At 38.6% G+C, this 22340-nt stretch overlaps 1 protein-coding gene across 1 annotated transcript in view; it reads right to left on the bottom strand.

Annotated features, from left to right (window-relative positions):
• Positions 1-22340, bottom strand: part of PRTG (protogenin) — a 79229-nt gene that overhangs the window by 30574 nt on the left and 26315 nt on the right. Inside the window, exons 3-11 of the mRNA XM_062627872.1 lie at positions 17111-17255; positions 16005-16138; positions 15553-15690; positions 14248-14406; positions 13544-13703; positions 12640-12887; positions 8558-8722; positions 7189-7494; positions 6661-6849 (exon numbers count right to left, since the gene is read on the bottom strand). Coding sequence (XP_062483856.1) covers positions 6661-6849; positions 7189-7494; positions 8558-8722; positions 12640-12887; positions 13544-13703; positions 14248-14406; positions 15553-15690; positions 16005-16138; positions 17111-17255 — 1644 coding nt within the window. The remainder of the gene's footprint in view (positions 1-6660; positions 6850-7188; positions 7495-8557; positions 8723-12639; positions 12888-13543; positions 13704-14247; positions 14407-15552; positions 15691-16004; positions 16139-17110; positions 17256-22340) is intronic.

Below are 22340 nucleotides of genomic sequence, written 5' to 3'. Positions count from 1 at the left end.
ATTTCCTTACCAGAGGCAAACTTAAATGCTGTCAGAAAAAACACATGCAAAGTAACTCTTTTGGGTTTTTTTAAGAGCAAAAGTTTATTATGACACAAAACTGCAATACTGCACAGTGCAAGAGAAATAATGGCAGAACTACACAGGAAGGCACCACATTTTTAGAGATGTGGCACTTGAGCTGCATAATAAGTATGTGGCATTAGCAGCTGATAGTTAACAGGCCTCTCCTCAGCAAATCTGCTCAGAACAAGCTGATATTTATCTAGGATTCCCACTCAGTCGTGTGTAAGAGTGCTTAAATAAAGCTGAGCCAAAGACAGTTGTTGTAATGGATGCCATGCCAACGTGCTCCAACAAAGGGCCGCATAGTTAAACACGAGCTTCAGTTTTGTTCAGTAAGAATTCAATTTACAACCTGAGCGAATCAATTTTTCAGCTGAACAGAGCAACGTAGTATTTTTCTTCCATAAGGGAGAAATGAACCAAGTGGGTAACTCTGCCCATTAGCTCATTTGGTCACCTCATGTCAGTCTATTTGTTCTCTGCAACCTCCTGATATTCCCCACTGGCTTGTCCTTGTACATGCTAAGCTGCACATGGACCAACAAGAACATAATCAGAAACACTGCATAAGGCAGAGGTTTGATTCTTTCTTTGCCTCTGCCATCCAACCTAGTTCTTGCACAAGCAAGAACAATAAATCTGAATCTAAAAGAAGCTTTCTGCTACAAATATATCTAGAGAAGTTACTAGCACCGACAAGTATTTGAAACAAAACATGATGTGACATTGTAAATTATAACCACAAACCAGAACAAAACCCAGTTTGATCTCTATTTACACTTACAGCCTTTAAAATGCAATATGGTTCCTTATATAAAAGAGGTAAAAGCTTGTCAAAGCTTTTTTTTGCAGGTAAAAAAAAAAATACAGGGTAATAAAGCCCCTTCCCTTCTCTCTTTTAATCTATGGGGGTTTTTCCATCTCCCCTTTTAAATCCTGAAAGATAAAAAAACAAGGGAAAAAAATTCTATGCAGATTTGCCACATCTGCAGTTGGAAGACAGGCTCATTTCGGGTGGTGACAGGTCTTGCCTTTCATGACTGGAAAGTAAGGAATGTGTGTCTCTTGTTTATTGACATGTACTAGAAGCACACTATCGTGCCAAACTACGCAAGAGCTCGGGTCTGTTAAGTACAAATATACATAAACCGCCATGTCTGCGAAAGAGAAAGAGGTCACAGTTAGCTGAGGAAGAGGTTGCTTTCAAACGTGCCCAGTCTACTTCTAGGGCTTTTGGGTTTATTACTGTGCAATATGGCAATATGTATTTGTTAATTCCTCCCCCACTCTCTCAGCAAATCGCTTATGTTTTAGCTAATAAGTAGTAGTAGCAAGCCTGTTACACACAATCAGGAGAACTGACAGATAAGAGGTTTAGTTTAAGGATGTAATCAGCGCGAGTAAACACTAGAGTGACCCAGCTGTAAACAGTGGATATAAATGATAATATTTGTCCTGGTCACCTACCGAGCTATTAGACACTTTTCACTATGTAACAATGTAAATATAATGGCTACAGTATATACAGCTCACAGTGCTACCATCTGGCGTTCCAAGCAAGAAAACTGAGCTTTATTAAAAAATAAAGTAATTTCTGATCTTTTTTTTTTAGACAGAGCTGCATAGTTTGTTCAAATCAACATTTAACTGTGAATGTCTGATATATCTAAGCAGAAATTGTATATCTAATACTAGATGATATTTCATTAAATGCTATTTGAGAACAGTTAACTATGAAACAAAAAGAAAAGTGTTGAAAGAGAAGACCTGTATTTGTTTCACATCATTTCAGGAAACTGTAGGGATGACTGGCTCCTTGAATTTGTATGGGAATCCCAAGCTAAGCTTCCATAGTAACTTATAACCAAAAAAAAGTATCAATTCCCACATCCCCAATTTTGGATACCCTGGAATTTTTAGATACAAGTATGTGAGATTATTTTGGCACCAACAAAACCTGGGATAAAACTGAAATTATAACCCTACCTATCAGAAAACACTCCATTAACATACGTAATGCTGTTACAGTATTCCTTCTCTATATCACAGTATTTGTGGTTCATAACAAGATGTCAAAGCTGTCAAGATGCCATTATGGTTTTTAATTTACATTTTGCTAGCACATCCACCTGCAGTATGGTGCAAACAAAACCACTGTGTCATGTCTGACCATCACATCAACTGCTTTACAAAATTTCATAATCACTCTTACAGACTCATTACAAGAGACTCTTAGATGACATGCATAAGGCACTTTAATAGGAGAAATTCTTTGCACTGACTCTTCTCACACACTTTCACTCAATTCCTATAGACTGTAGATTGACCCTGTCATCTCTGCTGACCTGGATTAAAGCTTAGCTATAATCATGGTTGTAACACGACATAAATAGATCTAGGGGAAATTAAACAACTGAAGGCCAGGTCTCTGGGGGAATGCTAAGTGTAGGTAGTTGGCTAATTCTTCAGCACAAGCCCCCTTTTCAGAGGAGAGTGCCATGCAGGGTCAACAAATCGTGTCTTTGTGTCATTTACACTTTGCCAGATTCTTGACTTGGAAATTCTGCCCAAGTCAAGGAGGGTGGGGAAAATGCACCTTCCCTTATTTCCCCTCTGTAAAGAGAGTAACTGGAAAGAGATAAGACATTAAAGAGCTTTCAGGCAGGGAAGTTTTTCTGATTAAGACCAAATTTTTGGAGTAAATCCCACAAATGAATCTGGCAATCCAATTATTTTTCCAACTGAGGCAGGGGAAAATGCTACCAGGTAATGTGAAACTGGAGTACCAGAAGAAGCAGCAAGGGGTTGTGGTGCCCCTCATGTTACACAGCTCGGATGATGCCAGTTAGCACAGAAGCAGCTATCGCAGAGAGCGAGCTGCAGTCTCGCCAAGCCTCAGGAATCACAAACTATTTTATGTATGTTTTTAAAGCAGATACACTCCATTTCATGGCCATCAAATCACTTGGCAGCTTCTGCCCAGTGCCTTGCAGTGCTCCCACAGCTCCAGTGCAGGACACTCCTCTCTGCAGGCTGTCCTGGGGAGGGCCTTCACCCAGGAAAGGCTAAGCTGTGTGGGCTCCCATGCTCAAGGCATTTTCACCGAAGCTAACAGACCAGTTTATCCATGCCCTAAGGTGTCTGCCTGAAAACGGTTATTTTCTGTGACATCATCTTGTATGCAACAGAAACAAAAGAGCACCTAAGGTGCACATCTCTGCCACAACCTGCTTGCCTCAGGGGTTTGTGTGAGTCTCTAAGTTAGTCTTGTCACCGAAGTGCAACTTTCTGAAACCTTCACTGTAGCTACCACCACTCACGGTGGGACAGGTCTGAGACAGCAACTATAGAAGAATGAATTAGCAGAGTGAATTCTTGCTTTCCTTCCTCCCTCTAACCGTAGAATGCATTAATGGCACAAGAACGTGTTGCACTCCCCCATCACCAGTGACACTCAAATTCATTTCTAGCATGGTAAGAACTGAAAAATAATAAAAACCTCAGAGAGGGAGACTTCCAGGCAGCCTTGAGTAATAGCACTCTTGCATTACAGCATAGTAACTGACCATGCTTTCTTCAGTTTGCTAACTAGAGGTAGGTTCCAGGATGAGATGTCTATCAGCATTCAACATAGTTATAAAGAGTTCCTAACTCCAATAAACCAGATAAGGTTAAAACGGGTTCCTCTGAGTCACTGCCCTCCTTGTACAGGCTCTACCTTTCTACCCGTCATATAGCTGCAATCACAGTGAGCTGTGACAGGCCAACAGTCCACCTTGCACAATAGTGAGTACCAACAGTGTTGAGGCGAAGATGCAAAAGCACGTGCTTAAAATAGTCTTTCAAAAAAATAATTTGAAGACATTTAAATGGGAGATGAGCTTCTCTGGACACGTATTTTGTTTTAACCTGTGAACTTTGCCAATCCCTCTCCTGCTAGACAGCAAGAAGGCTTCCAAACAAACTCTTACCAACAAAATTCACTTCAACTTCTAAACACATGTATTTTGAACCATTAGAGAAACAGAAACTGTACCAGCAGACTCATCAAGTGCCACAATGAAAGACTTTCTGTTAGGGAAAGTTTTCTAAAGCAGGAGGAAGCAAAGAAGGAATTAAAAATAGAGGCAAAAATTCATGGTATGCACCCAAGGGTCTGCTCCGGTGGCAAATTCAAGTAATAGTGGAATTTTACACTGGACTAGGAAACGGCCTGTTTTTGAAAAATAAATGCCAAGACCTTTAACACAAACAAATGTCTATGTGAAACTGTGGATATTTATTTTGAAAATGGTAGCTCTGACTGATCAGATCATTTAATTCTATTTATATGGTGACTATCATGCTAAAGATCCAGTTTAAAATTACACAGAAGTAACTGGGTAGACTTACACTGGAGTAAGAGAGGTCAGTTTTCAAAAAGCAACACAGGAACCAAGATATCAAAACATTCAATATAATATTCACATTGTTGTATTTCATGTTTAATCACTGTAACCTATTTTACACTAGCATTGCTGATTCTGCTTTACTTCTCACACCTGTGCCTCCATCAAGAGCCCTGTAGACATCTCAAATCTTTTACAGTAGTTATATCAATGCTATCAACAATCAGTGCAATCAACAGTGCTTATATCATCAGTGCTAATGTTCTGTTTGATTAGAGAATGTTACAAATTCTGATTTTGTGATGCACTTCAATTGCCACAGAGTAAGTGAAGCGTCTTGCCTAAGTGCACAGATTTCGGACAACCGGCAGTTGTACCAACATCTACAGAAAGTTCCATGGGGAGACGTATTGACATGCTCCAAATGTCACTACAACTCTATCTGCAGTTTATTAACTGTGCAAGAGAACAGGAAATGGTAGAGCAGCCTTAGGTCATGACAAACTAAGACATGAAGAGGGACTGTTTGGAAACTACTCCATCTTTACCACTGGGAAGCACCTAATACTATTAGCATATTCTTCTAAATTAGGAATAACTTTTTTGTTTGACCATGTTATACAACACACATGAAACCAAGAATCTTAAAGCATCCCTTTCTCCTTCATGTGTCACACATGCAGTATTTTACTAATTCCTGTAGCTCATAATGAAGACATTTATTTTAAAGAGGCTGCCAATAAATCAGTAGTTTAGTGTCCTCAGGAGAGGCAAATGGATGACAGAACATTAGTCCTCAAAGCCTCCATCCAGCTCATGAAGACTCAGTTCACCATAGTCACAAAACCTAGAGCTGTGACTTGCCTTGTTTTGTGTCAAATTCTACCAGGTAGGATCACTTCCTAATAAGTAATATTTTAAATGGTCAAAATTACTTAGATTAACATCATTCTGTAAAATGAGATTTTAATCTGAGGAGAGTTAGTGTCCTGAGAAAATCCATATTATGTAGATCACACAATTAATGAAATTGCATGTCTGAAATTACTGCTTTGTAACTGCATAATGAGAAGCAAAAAAAAAATTTATTTATGTTCCAGGACATTGAGACACCACATCCTTTCAACCCGCTGCTCTTTTGTCTCACAGCTCTGTTAAACAGTCAGCTGCTGGCAGATGCTGTGGCTAGAAAGGGTCACGGACGGTCAGTTGCGCACCTAACACACCAGAATGCTCTCTTCAAATCTCCCCTAAAACAGTATCTCCACTGTATGCAGCAGATGCAAATATCTAAGCATGGTCAAGAGGCCATGTAACCTAGGTAAGGCTGCAGGTCAATTCTGATAGTTTGGTCAAGATTAATTCTCCACACTGCCCTTAAATAAACTGTCTCCACACACCTCAAACACGAAGTGTCCAGTCCTACATTACTTTTGCTAATCACATTATAGATGACATCTTTTTATGAAAGAAATTCTCAGTTACATATGTTTACAGAAGCATCTTCTACTTAGGGATGATACCAACACATTTGTACTGTGTGTTGAGTATGTTTCCTCCCATAGCAAGAGCTATAGGAGTAAAGAGAGTCAGGTGATCAGCAGAAAGACTCCAATAGGACTTGGCAAGTTTTGTTCCCTAAACTTTGTGCTCAGTCCTACAAATATTTACCAGTGCTCCTTAAAAGTATTAATAAGATAATAACATGCACAAGGGTTATTTGCTACTATGGTGAGCAAGCACTGCTCGTTGTGTAGTACAGCTATGACAAAGGCTACAAATAACAGACAAATAGGCTAGCAATACCAGAGCAAAAAACTTTGGTAGTTGGCATTAATATTTCACTGTTACTAGATCAGGCATAACTACACAAAAGCTGAAAAAAATGCATATTAATCTGAAAAGTAAGAGACGTCATTTATTAGCAATTACTAACTCTAAGTTCTGTACCTTGTGATAAGTAATTGGGTGTCCTTCTTCCTACTTACATAAGGTTCACAAGATCGTGTTATCTAAGTGTTGTGTGACACATTTTGGGAGAGGATTATTCCTTCAGCTGTGTAAATCAAGCTTGCAAAGCTTATTGCTGGGAGAATAGATGGCCAAACCTAAAAGTTGTTGCCTCAGATTCAATGATTTAAGCTCTCAAAGATGTCTTTGACTTCACTGTCTTCCAGAATAGGTAAGAAATATTTTACATACTCACCTAAACCACTGACAGTATACTCAAGATCACTGGCATCCAACAGAATTGGTCCATTCTCCTGTTGGCCTTCTTCCTTGTAATACAGCTTGTACCCTTGAATAGCTGCAGTGTCCTCAGAGTCCTGCTGCCACTGCACTGTAATAGTGGTACAGTTCATCGGCTCCAAACGCAGCTCAGGAGACTTTGGTGCTGGTTTTAGAGAAATATATATAACATTCTTACATTCTAGAAACTAATTTTCACATTAAAATCTGGGTGCCCAAAGTTCACTCTAGACTTTGATTCTAGCTCATCTGTGTATTCATAATTATTTCTTTATTATGTCTGGCTCCCTATAAAGCTAATCTAACAACGTAATTCAGGATAAATTAGAATTGAAATTTTTTTAATGTAATAATAATTAATAAGTAATAAATAAATAAACTAAAAGGTAGTTATTTTCAAAGAAAAATGAAAACACACCAAAGATAGTCGGTACTGGCACTACCTGGTGAAAAAAAAATTGAAGCTGGTAACATTAAGAATTACCTTTCACACTTGTAGCTTTGGGAGTCCGGTGGGAAGTCCATAAAGATGCCTCTCCCCAGCCAATCCTTGTTGCAGCAGTGATACGAACCAAGTACACACTGTCAGGCCTCAGGCCTTCAAGCAGATACTCATCTGAAGTCCCTGGAAGCTCCAGGACTTGAACTTTGGTCTCTGTGCTGAGACGGAAAGACAGACGGTACAGGACCACCTGACCTCTCCTATATTTTGCAGGAATTGGCAGCCAGGAGATGAGAATATCCGTAGGACTCCTGCTTGTCAAACTTATTTCAGGAGCTCTCAAGGGAACTAAAAAGGAAAAGACAAAGTTTTTGAGCTCAGGGAAAAGAGAGATGGAAAGCTCTCATCTGAAAGCTTAGTCTATGATGAGATACCAATAATGTAAGAGTAAATAATCCAAGAAGTTTTGTACATTCTTGTTTATTTTAAGAATAACTTGACACTGCTCATACTTCTTACCTTCTGTAGGCAGTATAGCCTTAGCAAGCTCCTTTCCATAAGGCCTTCGATGTTTTCTTATTACTGTCAGCAGCAATCAAAGGTAATCAGGACCTTACTGTTCTGACAACCTGACTGTCAAGGTTAGATGCAGCAGCTTAAACTGAGAGTCTAGACAGCAACCTGCACTGTTGAATACTCAGTGTGTGTTTTCTTCTACCGCACTGTGTAATCAGGGTAGTAACTCCTGGACAACAGACAGGCAGACAACTGGAACTGGCAATGTTTCACGCTGCCAAAGCTTAACCCTGTCAGAATTTATTTATCAGTTCTAATGAACTATACCAAACAGTTTGTTGTCATCATGATGTTCAGATTGTTAAATCACTGCACAAAAGTAGGGTCTTTTCTGAAATTGCGATACTACTTACAAGCAGGTAGACCAAAAAAAAAAAAAAAAAAAAAAAAAAAGAAAAAAGTTTTTTTTTTGGCATAGCAAATTTTTATTTCAAATTTTCCTCCAAAATTTGCTAAAGATGCAGTGGATGTGCAGTTTGATTCATATTTCAGATTCCCAAGACAGTGTCATAGAGACAGTCTCAGGGTATCATCAAATTCTCAACACTAAGGGAGTTCTTAAAAAATCTAGGAGTTATCTACATAATTTAATGAAATGTCTTTCAAAGCAGATAAAGACACTGTGTAATATACAATGTTGCCTGTTGCAATGTTACTTTACTTTTCTTTACTCTCATTCCTTTCATCAGCTGGCTCAGTCTTACATTGTGCATATCCTGAATTTTCACTGACATCAATGGAAATTTGGGATCCTCAAGAGCTGCTAGCACTGGATTGTGCATTTCTACACAGTGCAAATAAAAATGTTCAGCTAAATCAGTGATATTTGTCTTACCATCTTCAAGGGTGTGCTGAGTCACATGATCTGACATCTGACTGGCTCCCAGAGGCATATAAGCTACAATATAGAAGGTGTAATTGCTGGCTGGTTCCAAGTCATCAATAATGTAATGGGTTGTATCATTTCCAATGACCACTTGGTACTCTTCATTATTTAAACCTGACATAAAGAAACCAAGAGTTAGACAAACAAAAATTCCTGTCAATCCCTAAATATTGCAGAATCTTAACTTTTAGATCCTACGAAGTTATTTCATGTTCTTCCCCAGCCTACCTCTGTGTTTTCAATCCTAATAAGTAAAAGCTCTTTTATGCACAGAAGTAACTGTGTCTTGCTGCAGCATAGATTATGGTGTTTCAGCATTTTCCTGAATAAGGGATGATGAATGCAATTCTAAACCCTATTTAGAATTAGTCACAACAAACTGTTCCCAATGTACAGTAACACAACAGACAAGCCCTAATAGCCTTATCATTCATACCAAGCTTCTAAATCTATTTGTTTAGAGTCAGGGAGGTTTTATCCAAAACCTATTTACAGGGCCTTTCTATAGCAGACTCTGAGGAATGTGAGGGCTCTAACTCCATCAGAAAAAACAACACACACACACACACACCCTCCCCCCCCAAAAGAAACAAACAGAAAGAATTTATTCAGCAAAAGGACCTCATTTTAGCCCTGTGAATTCTATTACATTTGATCGATGCCTTTTTTTTCTTTAATTTGGAGAAAGGCCAATAAGAACAGACCAAAATGAGCTTCACAAATGTTTGGCTCATAGTGAATTGTTAAAAATTTAAAATAAAAAAAAAAGTCAGCAATTCACATTAAAATATGCATAGCAATGCATGCAGCAGTCCTTGTCTTTGTTGGGCTTTATTTCTATAGAGGAAGGCTATAAGCAGAGTAAGTGTGGTGAAAGCTGCTGTGTTAACGAACAATTCACACCAAGTGCATGTCAACTTAATCAAACCTCTTAAAGAGCCAGCTCCTCCTCTTCACAACTGAATTTATAAACAAAACGAAAGGCAAATTCCACCATTAAGTTTTCCCACATCTATGAATTAACTTGATAGCATTTTAATAAGACAAGATTATGAGCATCTCACAACAGACTAGTTAATGGCTTGTTAATTAGGAATTGCAAGGCACGATTTCTGACCTGCTAAACAAGATCCTTGAGCTCAAATTAAAAGAACTTGTTCTCTCATTGAATGGATTGCTAGGCCTCATGCAGAGGCCCTAATGAAACAGCCATAATAGAGAACAAGGCCTGCCTTCCACCACAATCAGCGTTCCCTTTGTGCCTTTTATAAATCACTAACAAGGAATTAACACACTCCAACATGCACACTCATCAGACCCTTTTTCTTCTTGCTACTCTGACCCCGATTTGAATGTAAAATATTCTGCTTAAAGAAACAAAAAACAAAACCACAAAACCCACACCTGTTGGTTCCTACAACCAACTTGATTAAAACACTAACCTTTTTTTTTTTATTAATAGGAAAGAGGACCTGAACCTGTTTTTACAGTGAAACATCAGAATACCCGAGTTGTGAAATTAAACGATTAAATGATCTTTTGTATTCAAAGTACCTACCACATTGTGAAGTCTACAGGAAAAGAAAACAAAACTATAAAACTATATATGACCAGTGTATTATCCAGTCTTCCTTTCTGTTTAAAGCTTATGGAATCACAAACAGCAGTACTACTTATGTTTTTCTTTTGCAATTAAATGTTCTCTACTCACACTGACAAATGTGGTTCCCAACTAAAAGAAGAGAGCAACATATGAATATCAATGTATAAAGTAAAAAGTTACACATGAAAAGCTTTACGTAAGTAAGATGCACTCCAGTTAAATCAGATACATCTAAGAATTTTTAATTTTCATTAGGGTCTGAAAGAGAGTGTGAGGGCAGAGGGGGCAAAGACATGCTGAAAGGAATAACAAAATCAATTCCTTCATTCATACAAACTATTTACACTAGTACATAATTATAAAGAATTCATACAGGGTAAATAAGGTGTTGACAGTGTCAACAGTGAATGTTAGCACCTCTATGGCCTGGTATGGTGTGAATGTCATCCAAAGATTTTCCTTTATATTTAATCTGCATTTCCTTAAATAGAGTTGCTTCTAAATTTACATTAAAGAAATGGCTGATGTGATACCTCCTCACAAAGGCATCTTCTAGGGTTTTAATAATGCCTCTGATATATAGGCAATATCCTCAGAAGGGTTTACAGACTATCACTTAGAAAGCAATTCTTTTTACAGAAGTGCAGGCCATTAGCCTTTGAAACTCAACATTTTGTCTACTAAATGAGACAAAAGTGTTTTTATGTCCTGATGTGGACCTTCTGCAACTACCAAATCATGTTACCAAAGCAAAAATGCATGCAGATCACCTACATTTTGATTCTCACCACTGTAATTACTCCTCTTACCACAGTCCTCCCCACTCTCCCTGTGTGGATTTCTTTCTAATTCAAAAGGATGCACAACAGCATTATATCAAATAAAGTAATTATCAAGAGACAATGGGGAAAGATTAAAAAAATGAGAAAGCAAGTTCCAGTAAACCAGCGGGTTTTGTTTGGTTGGTTGCTTTTGTTCAGAGTTTGTTTTGGTTTTTAAACCAGGACAAGCTACAGTCTCATTCCACAAGATATAACCTTTGGATAAGCAAGCAAATAGCAGGGATTGCAAAATGATTCTGCAGAAAACACACTGCAGAAGATACCTCCTTTCATGACTGTGCAAAAGTATTTCCTGCACAGATACACACTTCCCTAAGGACAGTTTCCCAGTTTTCTTTCAAGTTACCAGCTCTCTGCTCTCTACACAGGCACCAGACATACAATTACCCAGATAACTTATCTAGTGTGACTTTACTCATATTAGCTTTAAGACGGGGTTGTGAGCACAATACATCAGTGCCTGAAAGCATGGGGGGTAATTTCCCACACCTCTTGTCCTCATTATCTTTTAAAACTCTTTCCTTCCTTTCCTTCAGACAAAATTCTCTTGTGTCCTGAAATATCCCACTTGCCAAAGCAAAGGCAGCTATTCCTGCAGCAGTATTAGAGTAATTAAGCTGTCCTTCCTGTCCTCTGCTTAGCAGATGGCAGACTGGTATTCTACACAGAACTGAGCATCTGCAGTCCTGCTCTTGAGTAAACCACTTACTGAATAGAAGTGAAAAAAAAAATCACTCCTAGAAAACAGAGCAGCATCACAGCTCAGTTTAACCCATGCACCTAAAAAATTTGAGTCATTTGGAAATCACTTCTCCTGCTTATGAAAAATGCCTGTATTCTACCACCTTAAAGATTACCTTAGGTTAAAGCAATTAAATAATACTAATAGATTTTAAAATGTCAAGTTACTCATTTTTAGTCCAACTATCCATTCCCATTTATATAGGAATTCATACATAATTTCAGACACCTTCCCTGGCTATTTCAGTGTATTTTAAAGTTTAAGAATACATTTTTCATTATAGGATACCACAGGATGAAAGGAGAGCAGATTTTACCTTCAGCCAATATACGTTTTAAGAGAAGATAGTTAAGTCAATAAAGTATCAATTATTCTACCCCGAAATAGACAAAAGACAGTAAAGTCAGAATAAATCAGGAATCTAGACAAAAGAGCTGTCTCTGGTGAGCAGTTCACTCTGTAAACCTCTAGGATTCTGATGTATGCTCTCTTTTTCTGCCAAGCATACACAGAGGAGAGAGTAGGCAGAAGCTCCTGCTGAGGACTGAGCGAAACAGAGGTAGCAGTATAGAGGCCCCAGTTTTGAAATCCCTCCCTAACTTCAAAATCTGCTCACCTGAGTGATCAGACAAGGGTGAGTGGAAAGAACACTCAGTCCCACAAATGAGATGATGTGGCAAAAGCATTTTTTCCCCAAACATGCCTGTTGATTACAATATGCATTTATATGCTGGCATGCTCTCGTGCAGCCCTTGTTATGAACCATTCAAACTGGAGTCTCTGCACAGACATTCACACTCTTACTACATGTGTAGTGAAACAGCATTTAAATCAAACTGCTTACCTTCTGCTTTCATGTAATGCACCGAGTATGCAATCACTTTGTCGGAATTGTACAGTGGCCTCTCCCATGCTAGCAGGATTGCTGAGCTTGACATCGTTTCAGCATGGACATTGTAAGGTGCACTGGGTCTGTCTTCTGACATAACTACAGTAAGCCTGGCCCTGGAGAGAATAGATCCCTGGCTGTTCTCAGCCATGCACTGATAAATGGCATCATCTTCAGGAATGATCTGGTTTATCACCAATTTACTGAATCCAAAAAGAAGAAAAAGGGAAAAAAAAATCTCACATCTTGGATAAACTTAGCTCTACATAACGCAACAACAGTTATGTTTGCCTCTGCTTCATGAGTTTAGTATAATTGTCTTACATGCCACAAACTTTTCTATTAGAAATGTATGTGCAGCTATGAAATTTAGCAACTTGAAGTGTTCCTCAAAACCTGACATGCTTATGCAAAGCCAGGCACAGTGAAAACAAACCCATAAAACTATTCCCCACCTGCAAAAAGCAGAACCTTAGGGCTGTCATTTTTTAATCAACTCCTTAATATGAGCTGCTCATTCTACAGAAGTAGTAAAATGGAGCTTCAAAAAACTAGCAAGATTCTTGTCTCTACTATACTACTGTAAATCCAGAACAACTCTGTGGTAAAACTCTTCAGGTCCACCCGTTCTCCCATCCTGTCATTTAAGGCAGAGATCATAAAAGCTTTGCAGAGGATTTTATGTATTTACTAATCTGCATTCCTTCTGCCAAGGAAATGCCCACAACTACACCATAACCACATTCAATGTCCAATTTCATATTTACCTGAGTCTTGCTTGGCTACATTTAGTTACTGGAATTTCATCGTTTGGTAGCACATCATTAGTGCAGTTCTCATACAGCAATTGTAATCTTACCTGTTGTACATTTTTATTCTACCATTGGAGTGTATTCTCCTTCCATTTTTTAACCATGAAATTTTTGGGGCAGGATTTCCTTCTGCCTGACAAGCAAAACGAGCAGTACCAGCTCTAGGCCTTGTTAAACTTTCTGGCCATTCCACAAATGAAGGTGGAGCTACAGACAAGTAATAAGGGAAAAAAGAACATAAAAATCAAGCCCCCACAAATGCAAGGACAGCCAGAATAATAATGAATTTTCCACACACAAACCCCTCTCCTCAGACCACCCAGATACACACATACCCATGTAGAAAGCAAAGCACACTTGTTTAAAGGTCTGCACTATCTGCACAGATAGCAACATTTCCACACATTTTATGAATAAAAGCAAATCAAACTCCAGCCTACAACATACTGCCCATAAAGCATACATATATTACATATTTGTACTTTGTTATAGGATTCATTTCTCTCTTCCCAGAGCCAACACTGCACCTGAGTATTTCCCAGCGCAATTGAACTGATAGTTTATGAGTATCTGACACTCCTCATCTAAGTCAAGAGACAGAAGGCGGCAGCCAGAGTTCGGTGATCTGTTTCATCTCTGCAGTCTCCCTACAGCCCTTGATGTTTGAGATAAGAATTCAACCCAGTACACAGCAGAGCTCAAGACACACACAAGATGTTAATACACACTGTAGAAGTCAAAGCAGGCTCACCCAGCACAGTGAGAGTTGCCATTGCTACCGTGAAGTTCCGTGTGCCTGGAATAGTGGCTCGACAAACATAGACACCTGCATGCTGCACCTTGACATCAGAAATCATGAGGTTCCCATTTCCAAGGACACGAGTATTGAAGACGTCAATGGACTTATGGTCTATTTGAGAGAGTGGGAAAAGTGTGATTATAAGGCTGTTCAATGTATCTAAATATCTAAATAGGCTTGCCTGGGCAGTAATGGCATAGATCTGAGTTTCAAAGTCAAAAGAGAAAGGGAAATCACAGACGAGCCTTCAGAGGTTTCCATTTCGCATCTGCTTTGCTCTTCAGTTATCTGAACATTCAGATGCTTGGGTCTCACCACTTGATAAATGGTTTATATCTGAAATTCACCATCACAGCTAAAAAATAATACCATTTTCCCAGTTACCCTCTCCAGTTGCCTTACATTATGATTCAGATTGTCACTACCAACATCCTCATCGTCCTTATAAACAGGGATCATCTATCTTCTTCTACCATGCTGGGGATAAAATTAGTATATTTGCTTACCATATATTTTCTTCTATTTTCACAGTAAATGCTCTATGACTGTTATATAACCTTTCCCTGCTTTTTTGTCTGTAAGAGTCACTGAATTAACCACAAAAGATATCTTTATTTCTCCCACTTTCAGAAATAAAAACGCAGGAAAACTTTTCATTATTTGCTTCTACAGGTACAGTCCTGACTTTCACATTTAGGTACATGTCAGAATAAAAACAGAGGTAGTTTTCATGGAAAAATGTGATGCACTAATGAATGTTATTATTCTTACTGCATTCCCTCTCCTCTCCCCTTCCAGGCAGACTACCCAGGGTTTGACAATACCTATTCATAGTCCAAACTGCCCATTAACACAAGGTCCAAATCACACTCACAGTGCTTCTGTGAAGAAGAGGAAAAGCATTTATAGGATTGCTTCATAGGATGCAATCGCTCCAGCCTGCCCTAACCCACCACTGATTCTGCTCCAAGTCACAGATCCCTGGTGGTCACCACCCTACCCAGCATTATCCACACACTGTGCTGGGGGCAGCGCCGGACTGACAGCAGAAGCTCAGAGTCCAACGCCTCAGAAAACCTCAGGGCTTCTTAACAGCAGTATGAAGTATACAACTGAGAGTGTTTCACTTATCCTACCCTAACCTGCTAATCGTTACATGAAGCCTCAGAACTGTCACCTAATTGCTGAAATCCTTTCTTTCCAGTTTTACTTCCGCTTCACAGACTGAAGGTCATATGCTGTAATTTTAAGACTTACCTAACCGGCTCCATGAGATGATTGGCTTTGGATTCCCTGTGGCTACACACTCCAGTATGACAGCTTGATGAAGAGATGCGGTAATGTTTTGAGGACCAGCTATTATAGATGGCTTGTGAAAAGGCTTCAAGTCTGAGGCTTCGGAATGGGGAAAAATAATTAAAAATAAAATCAAAGAAAGTGAGAACAATAAAAAAAAAACTCAATTAAACATGAAATAAAACATGACTTTTTTTAAAGGATGCTTAAAATTGAATTCACACTAAAGCCTAATTTCAGTAACTGTGGAAACTTACACTGAACAATACTTTAGCCAGAAGACACACAAGCAAAATTATTATTTGGGCAAGTGGTTCAGAGGTCAGTAACAGCTCTTTAATGCATGTAAGTGTTTTTGCTATAATGTAAAAAAGAATCTAATGCCACTGAAAAAAATCTCCCATGGTGAGTACCTGGAATGACACTCAACACTGCCTCAGTGCTTTTCCGTCTATTGGCTATTGTTGTGGCAACACATCGGTAATTCCCAGCATCCTTCTGTTCAACACCATAGATCTGAAGAACTCCTGTAGGTAAAGCGGTTATCCTGTCACAGAAACCAAAAAAGATGTAGATGAACATTCAGCCAGCAATTACCATTGTGGAATTAACTACTTGATTTACAAACAGCCATTGCTACACTGACCTGGGTACAGCAGGCTGGAGGCTCAAAAACATTCTCTATATATGACTCATCTCCCCACATTTCTGAAGTACAGGCAGCATTACCCCCAGCACCATCACAAGAGCAGAGGAATTTACTTTCAACAAGTACATCTTTCTCACCCTCAGAAGCAACTTCTTTAGCCAGCTGCTACATTTATACTATTCAGGTTGGCTGATTTTTGGCAGCAATTTCTGATATACTAGCACAACTGGTATATGATTCCCAAAAACCCACCTATGCTTTCAATTTCTGTGTTTCTTTTTTCACCTTCCTTTGCATGCTAGGTACCTTAGACATGTTCATCAAAAGTTGCATGTCAAGAAGGATGGGAGTAAGTTCAATGAATACAATCTGGACAGGAAAAGATTCTAGTAAGGAGCAAGCAATATGCTTCAAGTTAATCAATTCAAGAGAAGTCTCCCTGTGCAGAATTTTCCTAGCATGAAGTGTTTAACTCAATTGGCTGTGCATATAGTTCTTTATTGGCCCTCTAAAGAAAAACAGGTTCAGCATAATTTCTTTTGCAAAAGCAATCTCGCTAGTTCAAATCACCCCCACAGCCAAAGTCCACACATATTCTGTATCCCACAGTCCTGAGGATGACTTGCATACAAAATTCATCAGTAACAATTCATAGGTCAGTGATTATTGTGTAGGCAATAGCAGGTGATTCTGGTCTGCACTCCTAACACCTCTTTAAAAATTCATTAACTACTATTACTAGCTATTTTAATAGTTGACATACTACACACATGGAAAACAGAGTTGCAAGTATCCAGATTTTCTTCCTGTAGCAGGCTCAAAATTATCACAGAAAATAAATGACATTCTAAAATGCGTAACTCTCCATACCTGTCCATGACTAAAGGTAAAGCGGTTCGATTCACTTCCCATGTCACAGTGGCAGGAGGGTTTGCTGTTATTTTACAGGCAAATCGAGCTACTCCGCCTTCTTGGACCTCAGTTGAAAGTGGCTGGACTTCAAATGCAGAAATGGCTAAAAATAAGAGAACATTGAATTTAAAAGACTAAAGTGAGGAAAAATTCCTGGCTAAACCGAACTCCAGATCACTGATCAACTTGCAAAAATACCCAGAAATACTTCAAATAGTCCTCTTTTCTACATGCAAAGAAAGACAGCTCTAATTACCCTGTTAGCTTTGCTTGGTAGCATGGTTTCACTGGCTGAAGGTTTACTTAAAGTAACTTTGCTTTAACCTAATGCAGTAAAAAAAGTTTCCATGAAAATCAATGACTCTCTCAAATGAATTAAGTACACAAAATGACTGACATGCAGATGGAAATCCTATCAATTATTAAACTAATGAAGTTTGTGTCAACTAGTTTGAGACTGGCCCCACTACACTTAAAAGGAAAATTATTTGCAATAGAAAATTTCCAAGACACCATTTGGTTCCTGACAGTCATATTTTAGTCCTTTAATAATACTCACTTTAGTAAAAGCATCTGCAGAGCTAGACAAGTTCAAGTGTTAGATAAAAAAATATATCAAAACCAAAAAATATCTCAGAATAAGTTTAATCATGTAAGAACACTTTCATCCCAATAGTCCAAGGAGTCACCAAGCAGATGCCTGATGCACAGAGCATCAATACAATTTTGAGCATTTACAAGTTAAGCAGTTCACAAAACTGAGCCAAATGAAGTGGCAGATCAATAAATACCTTACAGCTAACAGCCACCTAAGAAATTGATCAGTAGTTGGATTTCTTTGCCCAGAAAATAAAAGCCAAAGAGAAAGGAATACAAAACCCTCAAATTAATTGCTTATTTACTGCTACTTATAACATAGCAGGAAGACCAACTCTTCAGAGGCAACTCCTTTTGGATAGCTCACTACACAAAGAATTCCACACTTATTTCTACCCCCTGTAATTGCAATGTCTGCATAAACGCAACGGTACTGACTTGATTGTTTTTCTTTTTAAAAATAATCAGATTTCAAATAAACACCTACTCTAGTATAAATTATACAGAATATTATATAAATTATACAGATAAACCAATATTAGTAAGTTAACCATCTCTTAACATTCAAGTTTCATGTTGAAACAATTCTTCTATTTTACTTGCTTATTAATTGAATAGCTTTTCATCCTATTTACTCTAATATGTTCTCAATAATGCTGTTATGCAGAGAGGACACATAGAGTACTGATGCAGACCAAGCATATTAACTAACTCTGCTCCCCTCTGTCATTTTACTACTACTGCATAGCATCAACAGATTAATATTGGAGTGCAAAGGAAACATGACATCACCTGACTGCTTTCCCCTCCAGGCACAAATTAACTCCTAATCTTTCAAAGATTCCTATTATCTACTATACCTATTTTACTTCCCAGGTCAGAATAAATCCTTTTTTTTTTTTAGCACTGTATTGCTGCAGTTGCAATTGCAGAAATGAGCACTCCGGATCATACCAGCAGAGTGAGTGCTGCAGCTCTGTGGACAGACCTCCCAAAGACTCTGAAAACCAAGACAACTAAACTGCCTCCTAAGGCAAAATCACCTGAGAGCAGCAGCAGCTACACGATACAAACACCATGGCTGCTGAACACCTCAAATGTGATTCAGACTCCCAGGATGCAAAAGCAGAGATGCTCCTGGTATTCATTATTACCACCAGTCCTGTGCTTTTGGCAGGAGGTTCCTGCAGCTCCAGCATGCTCTGCAGTCTGTTCCCTACCCATCTTCACCGCAGACAGAACTAGCCTCTCTCACTAGCAGAATTTAACCCAGTTCCCTATGTTCCAGCCTTTGCTCTTTCTTTCACTTATGAGTACTACCAGGTTCAAGAACAAAAAAAGACAAAACCAAAACAAAACCCAACCCACAACTCGCATAAAGATGCTACAACAAAAGTCTTATGTTTAAAGCCTATTGGTGGGAGACATGGGAACAGTTCTCTCCTTAAACAGACTTTTGATTGCTGAGACATCATCAGAAGAAAAAAGAGATTTAATAGTACTTCGCCTACCTACAGAAGTTCTATTTCAGGGAACAGAAACACTCAGTACAAGTCAAATAACATTCACACACACAAGGCTGTTCCCGTAATTTTAAACTTTCTGGGTTTGCTTTCACTGAATTTTATGCAGTCAGACTCTGCTCTAGTTTTCCACCACAGGGCCAGGGGGAAGCATCCAGGCTTTTCTTGCTTTCTCCCTTCCCTCCTCCTCTGTTCTAACCCCTCCCTACACAGACAACATGAGTTCACCTGAAGACAGAATAGTATTTCCTAGTGCTATTCTTAACAGATCTTCTAAAAATAAATAAAGATTAAAGATAGAAGTGAGACTCCAAAGAGCTACAAAAGAAACTGAAGAAAAACAGTATTTCACAGAACACAACGTCATCATGATGGCAAGAAAGAACAGGTTCAACTTTACTATCTAGGAAATCCCATGCAAGTTGTTAGCTGAAGCTGACTAAATTTAAAGAACATTTTTCCACCTGAGCAGGAACAACCTACTTCCTCAAAAAATTAACCTTTAAAGAAAGCAGAAGTCAGAACTATGGAGAACTGCACAAAATCTTCAGGAAAACACATTCATGTCATTAAATGTGGGTTTAGAAACAAAAAATCCCCACTTACGTCTTGTCTAAATTTATACATTGTTTATCAGTTTACCTCAATACTTGCTCCTTCTGTATCTTGTTTCTTCACGCAAATCTCTGGTTTCTTCTTAATTCTGACTTTATTTGTTCCAGTAAAATCTGTTTTTACAAGTCTATTGCTGTCTCATGAAATCTGACCTCTTTGTAACAGGCTTGTTTTCATGGCAAGCGCTGATACAAACTCAGAACCCCAAGACCAAGTAATTAAAGCAGCGCTCTTAAGAGGCCAGAGCTCTATAAAATGCATAAGAAACAAAGTCTCAAGAGACATACGTTGTTCCCAAAACCAACCCTGCAAAATGCAATAAAGGTAAGTGCCTTTTTATTTGAGTTTTCCCCCTCTTCTGCAGTCTATTTAATAATTTTGTCCTCAGATTTATAGCCAAAAGAAAACAATTAACGTTACTCTGAGAAGCTGATGCTCCCATCCTTTTAACTTGCAAGAGACCAAACACTGCTTACAGAAGAAGAAAACAATAGCTAGGAACTTCATTTACTTCTATAAATTCCTGCAATTTATGCAATAGGAAGATGTGTTTATACAGGTACTTTTAAATATAAGTATGGCATAAAACACATAGTTCTGTCCAGCAAAGTTATCTATGCAGAGAAATCAGAGTTCAGTACTCGTGTAAGTTCCTTCATTTACCACTGAGTCAAATACCCACAGGCTAAAGAACCCAAATGATTGCTTACTGTCACATGCTGACTAAGAGAAACACTGCTGTGTCTCCTGCACCATGCATGGATTGAACAGTATCCTGCATGCATGCATGCAAAAGATTTTTTGTACCTAAACAGGTCTATATAGGTTTAACTGTTAAGGTACAAAAAAGTCAAACTTAAGAAGCTCATCCCTCACATCTCTTGTTTGCTTAAATACAGCAGCAGTGCTTCACTCACTTTAATTAAAAACTAAATAAACAAAGAGAAACAAACAAAAATGAAACACAACACACCCCCATTTCATTCACTCCTGAAATAAGTCCTGAAGGTTGTTCAAGCCACAAGTCCAGGTAGGTCACTTTTTCCCACACATGCTGCACTTTCTACTCATACACTTTGTGTCATTAAGTGATCTTCTGAATAAGCTTTCTTAAGAGGAAATTCCAATGACCTACATATTTATTACTGTCAAAGTTTGCTGGTTTCATCACAGCTGGCAGTAGTCTGAGTCTGGACTGCAACTGTATAACAAACTGAAGATAAACCCCTGAATTGAAATCACTCCCTGAACTGAAGCAGTAGTACAGAACTGGGTTTCAACTAACCAGAATGCAACAGATATTGAGAAACTCTCCAGCACATGCTACCAACCACTTAAGTGTTTCTCAAGAGATAATGGCCACTCAGATAAATGAACTGCTCAGGTGGAAAGGACAAAAGTGCATAATGCCATTTGTAGAACTTATGTGTTAATGCTATTGGGAATTACACAATAGCCCTAACCCTTCAAACGAAAACAAGAATCTTTTCCTTTTAATTCTCAGGTGAAGAGGCTTCACTTGAGACAAATAAACTTGGACGTTAAAGAAAAGCTATGGCTTGTCCCAAAGAAATGGATTTCAGTTCAGCAAATAATAAATCCAATGGTGAATTTTCTCTTCTTGATCCAGTTTTCATGACGCAGTCTCTCTGCCCCTCTCTCTGAAACACTGTTTAAAAACGCAACAAATATACACATGTATTAGAGTTTTGCACCCAAGCCAATTTGCACATATTTTTCTGGAGTTCAGTGCAATTTCACAGTCCTCGAAGGAGTGAGGCTTAAAACAGATTTTGAAGGGAGTTCTGCCATTTGGCTGTACGCACACCTATTTCCAAATGGTTTACTACTCAAATGGCACACTCTGGCGTGAATATGAATTGGGAATAATCCTTGGCTGAGTACTGACAGACGCATGGCAAGACTAGAGACACACAGCTATTATCCCCATTTCTGATGAAGCAGTTGGAGTACACAGAGCTGGAGTCAAGTGATCTAATGGGTGGATCTTTGCTGAGTTTCCTGGGAGACGCTATTAAAAATTAAACTATTTCAGAGCTCAAGTTCTGCAGAGTACATAGAGTTCAGAGGTGAATGTCACACAAGTGGAGCAATATGGGTAAAGTTTTTCGTAAGTGAAAAGGGATTACTGTGAAAGGGTGTTCTTTATGTGCTACCACAACCATTCACCCTTAAAATTTTAATCGAATGCTGTTTGGCATAGATTTACTATTTTTAAAATGTGAAGCATAAAATTGAGAGATTTCAGGTGAAAACACAACCTGATCTCTAAGGAAAGATTCAAAGAGCTGGGATCTGGCTAGCCCTGGGGAAGGAAGCCAAAGGGAGAAATGACAGTTTTACAAGTATACGAAGAAGATATTAGAGAGGATGGGGAGCGATTCCTCAGTAAGAAAAAGCAGGAAGAGACTCCAGCTAGCTAAAGGGGTACC

This window comes from Pezoporus occidentalis, unplaced genomic scaffold (assembly GCF_034315485.1).
Source record: "Pezoporus occidentalis ecotype Australia unplaced genomic scaffold, CSIRO_AGI_Poc_V1 ctg11, whole genome shotgun sequence".
Taxonomy (NCBI): domain Eukaryota; kingdom Metazoa; phylum Chordata; class Aves; order Psittaciformes; family Psittacidae; genus Pezoporus; species Pezoporus occidentalis.
Note: the sequence above shows the minus strand (reverse complement) of the source record. Positions and strands in the feature narration are given on the sequence as shown.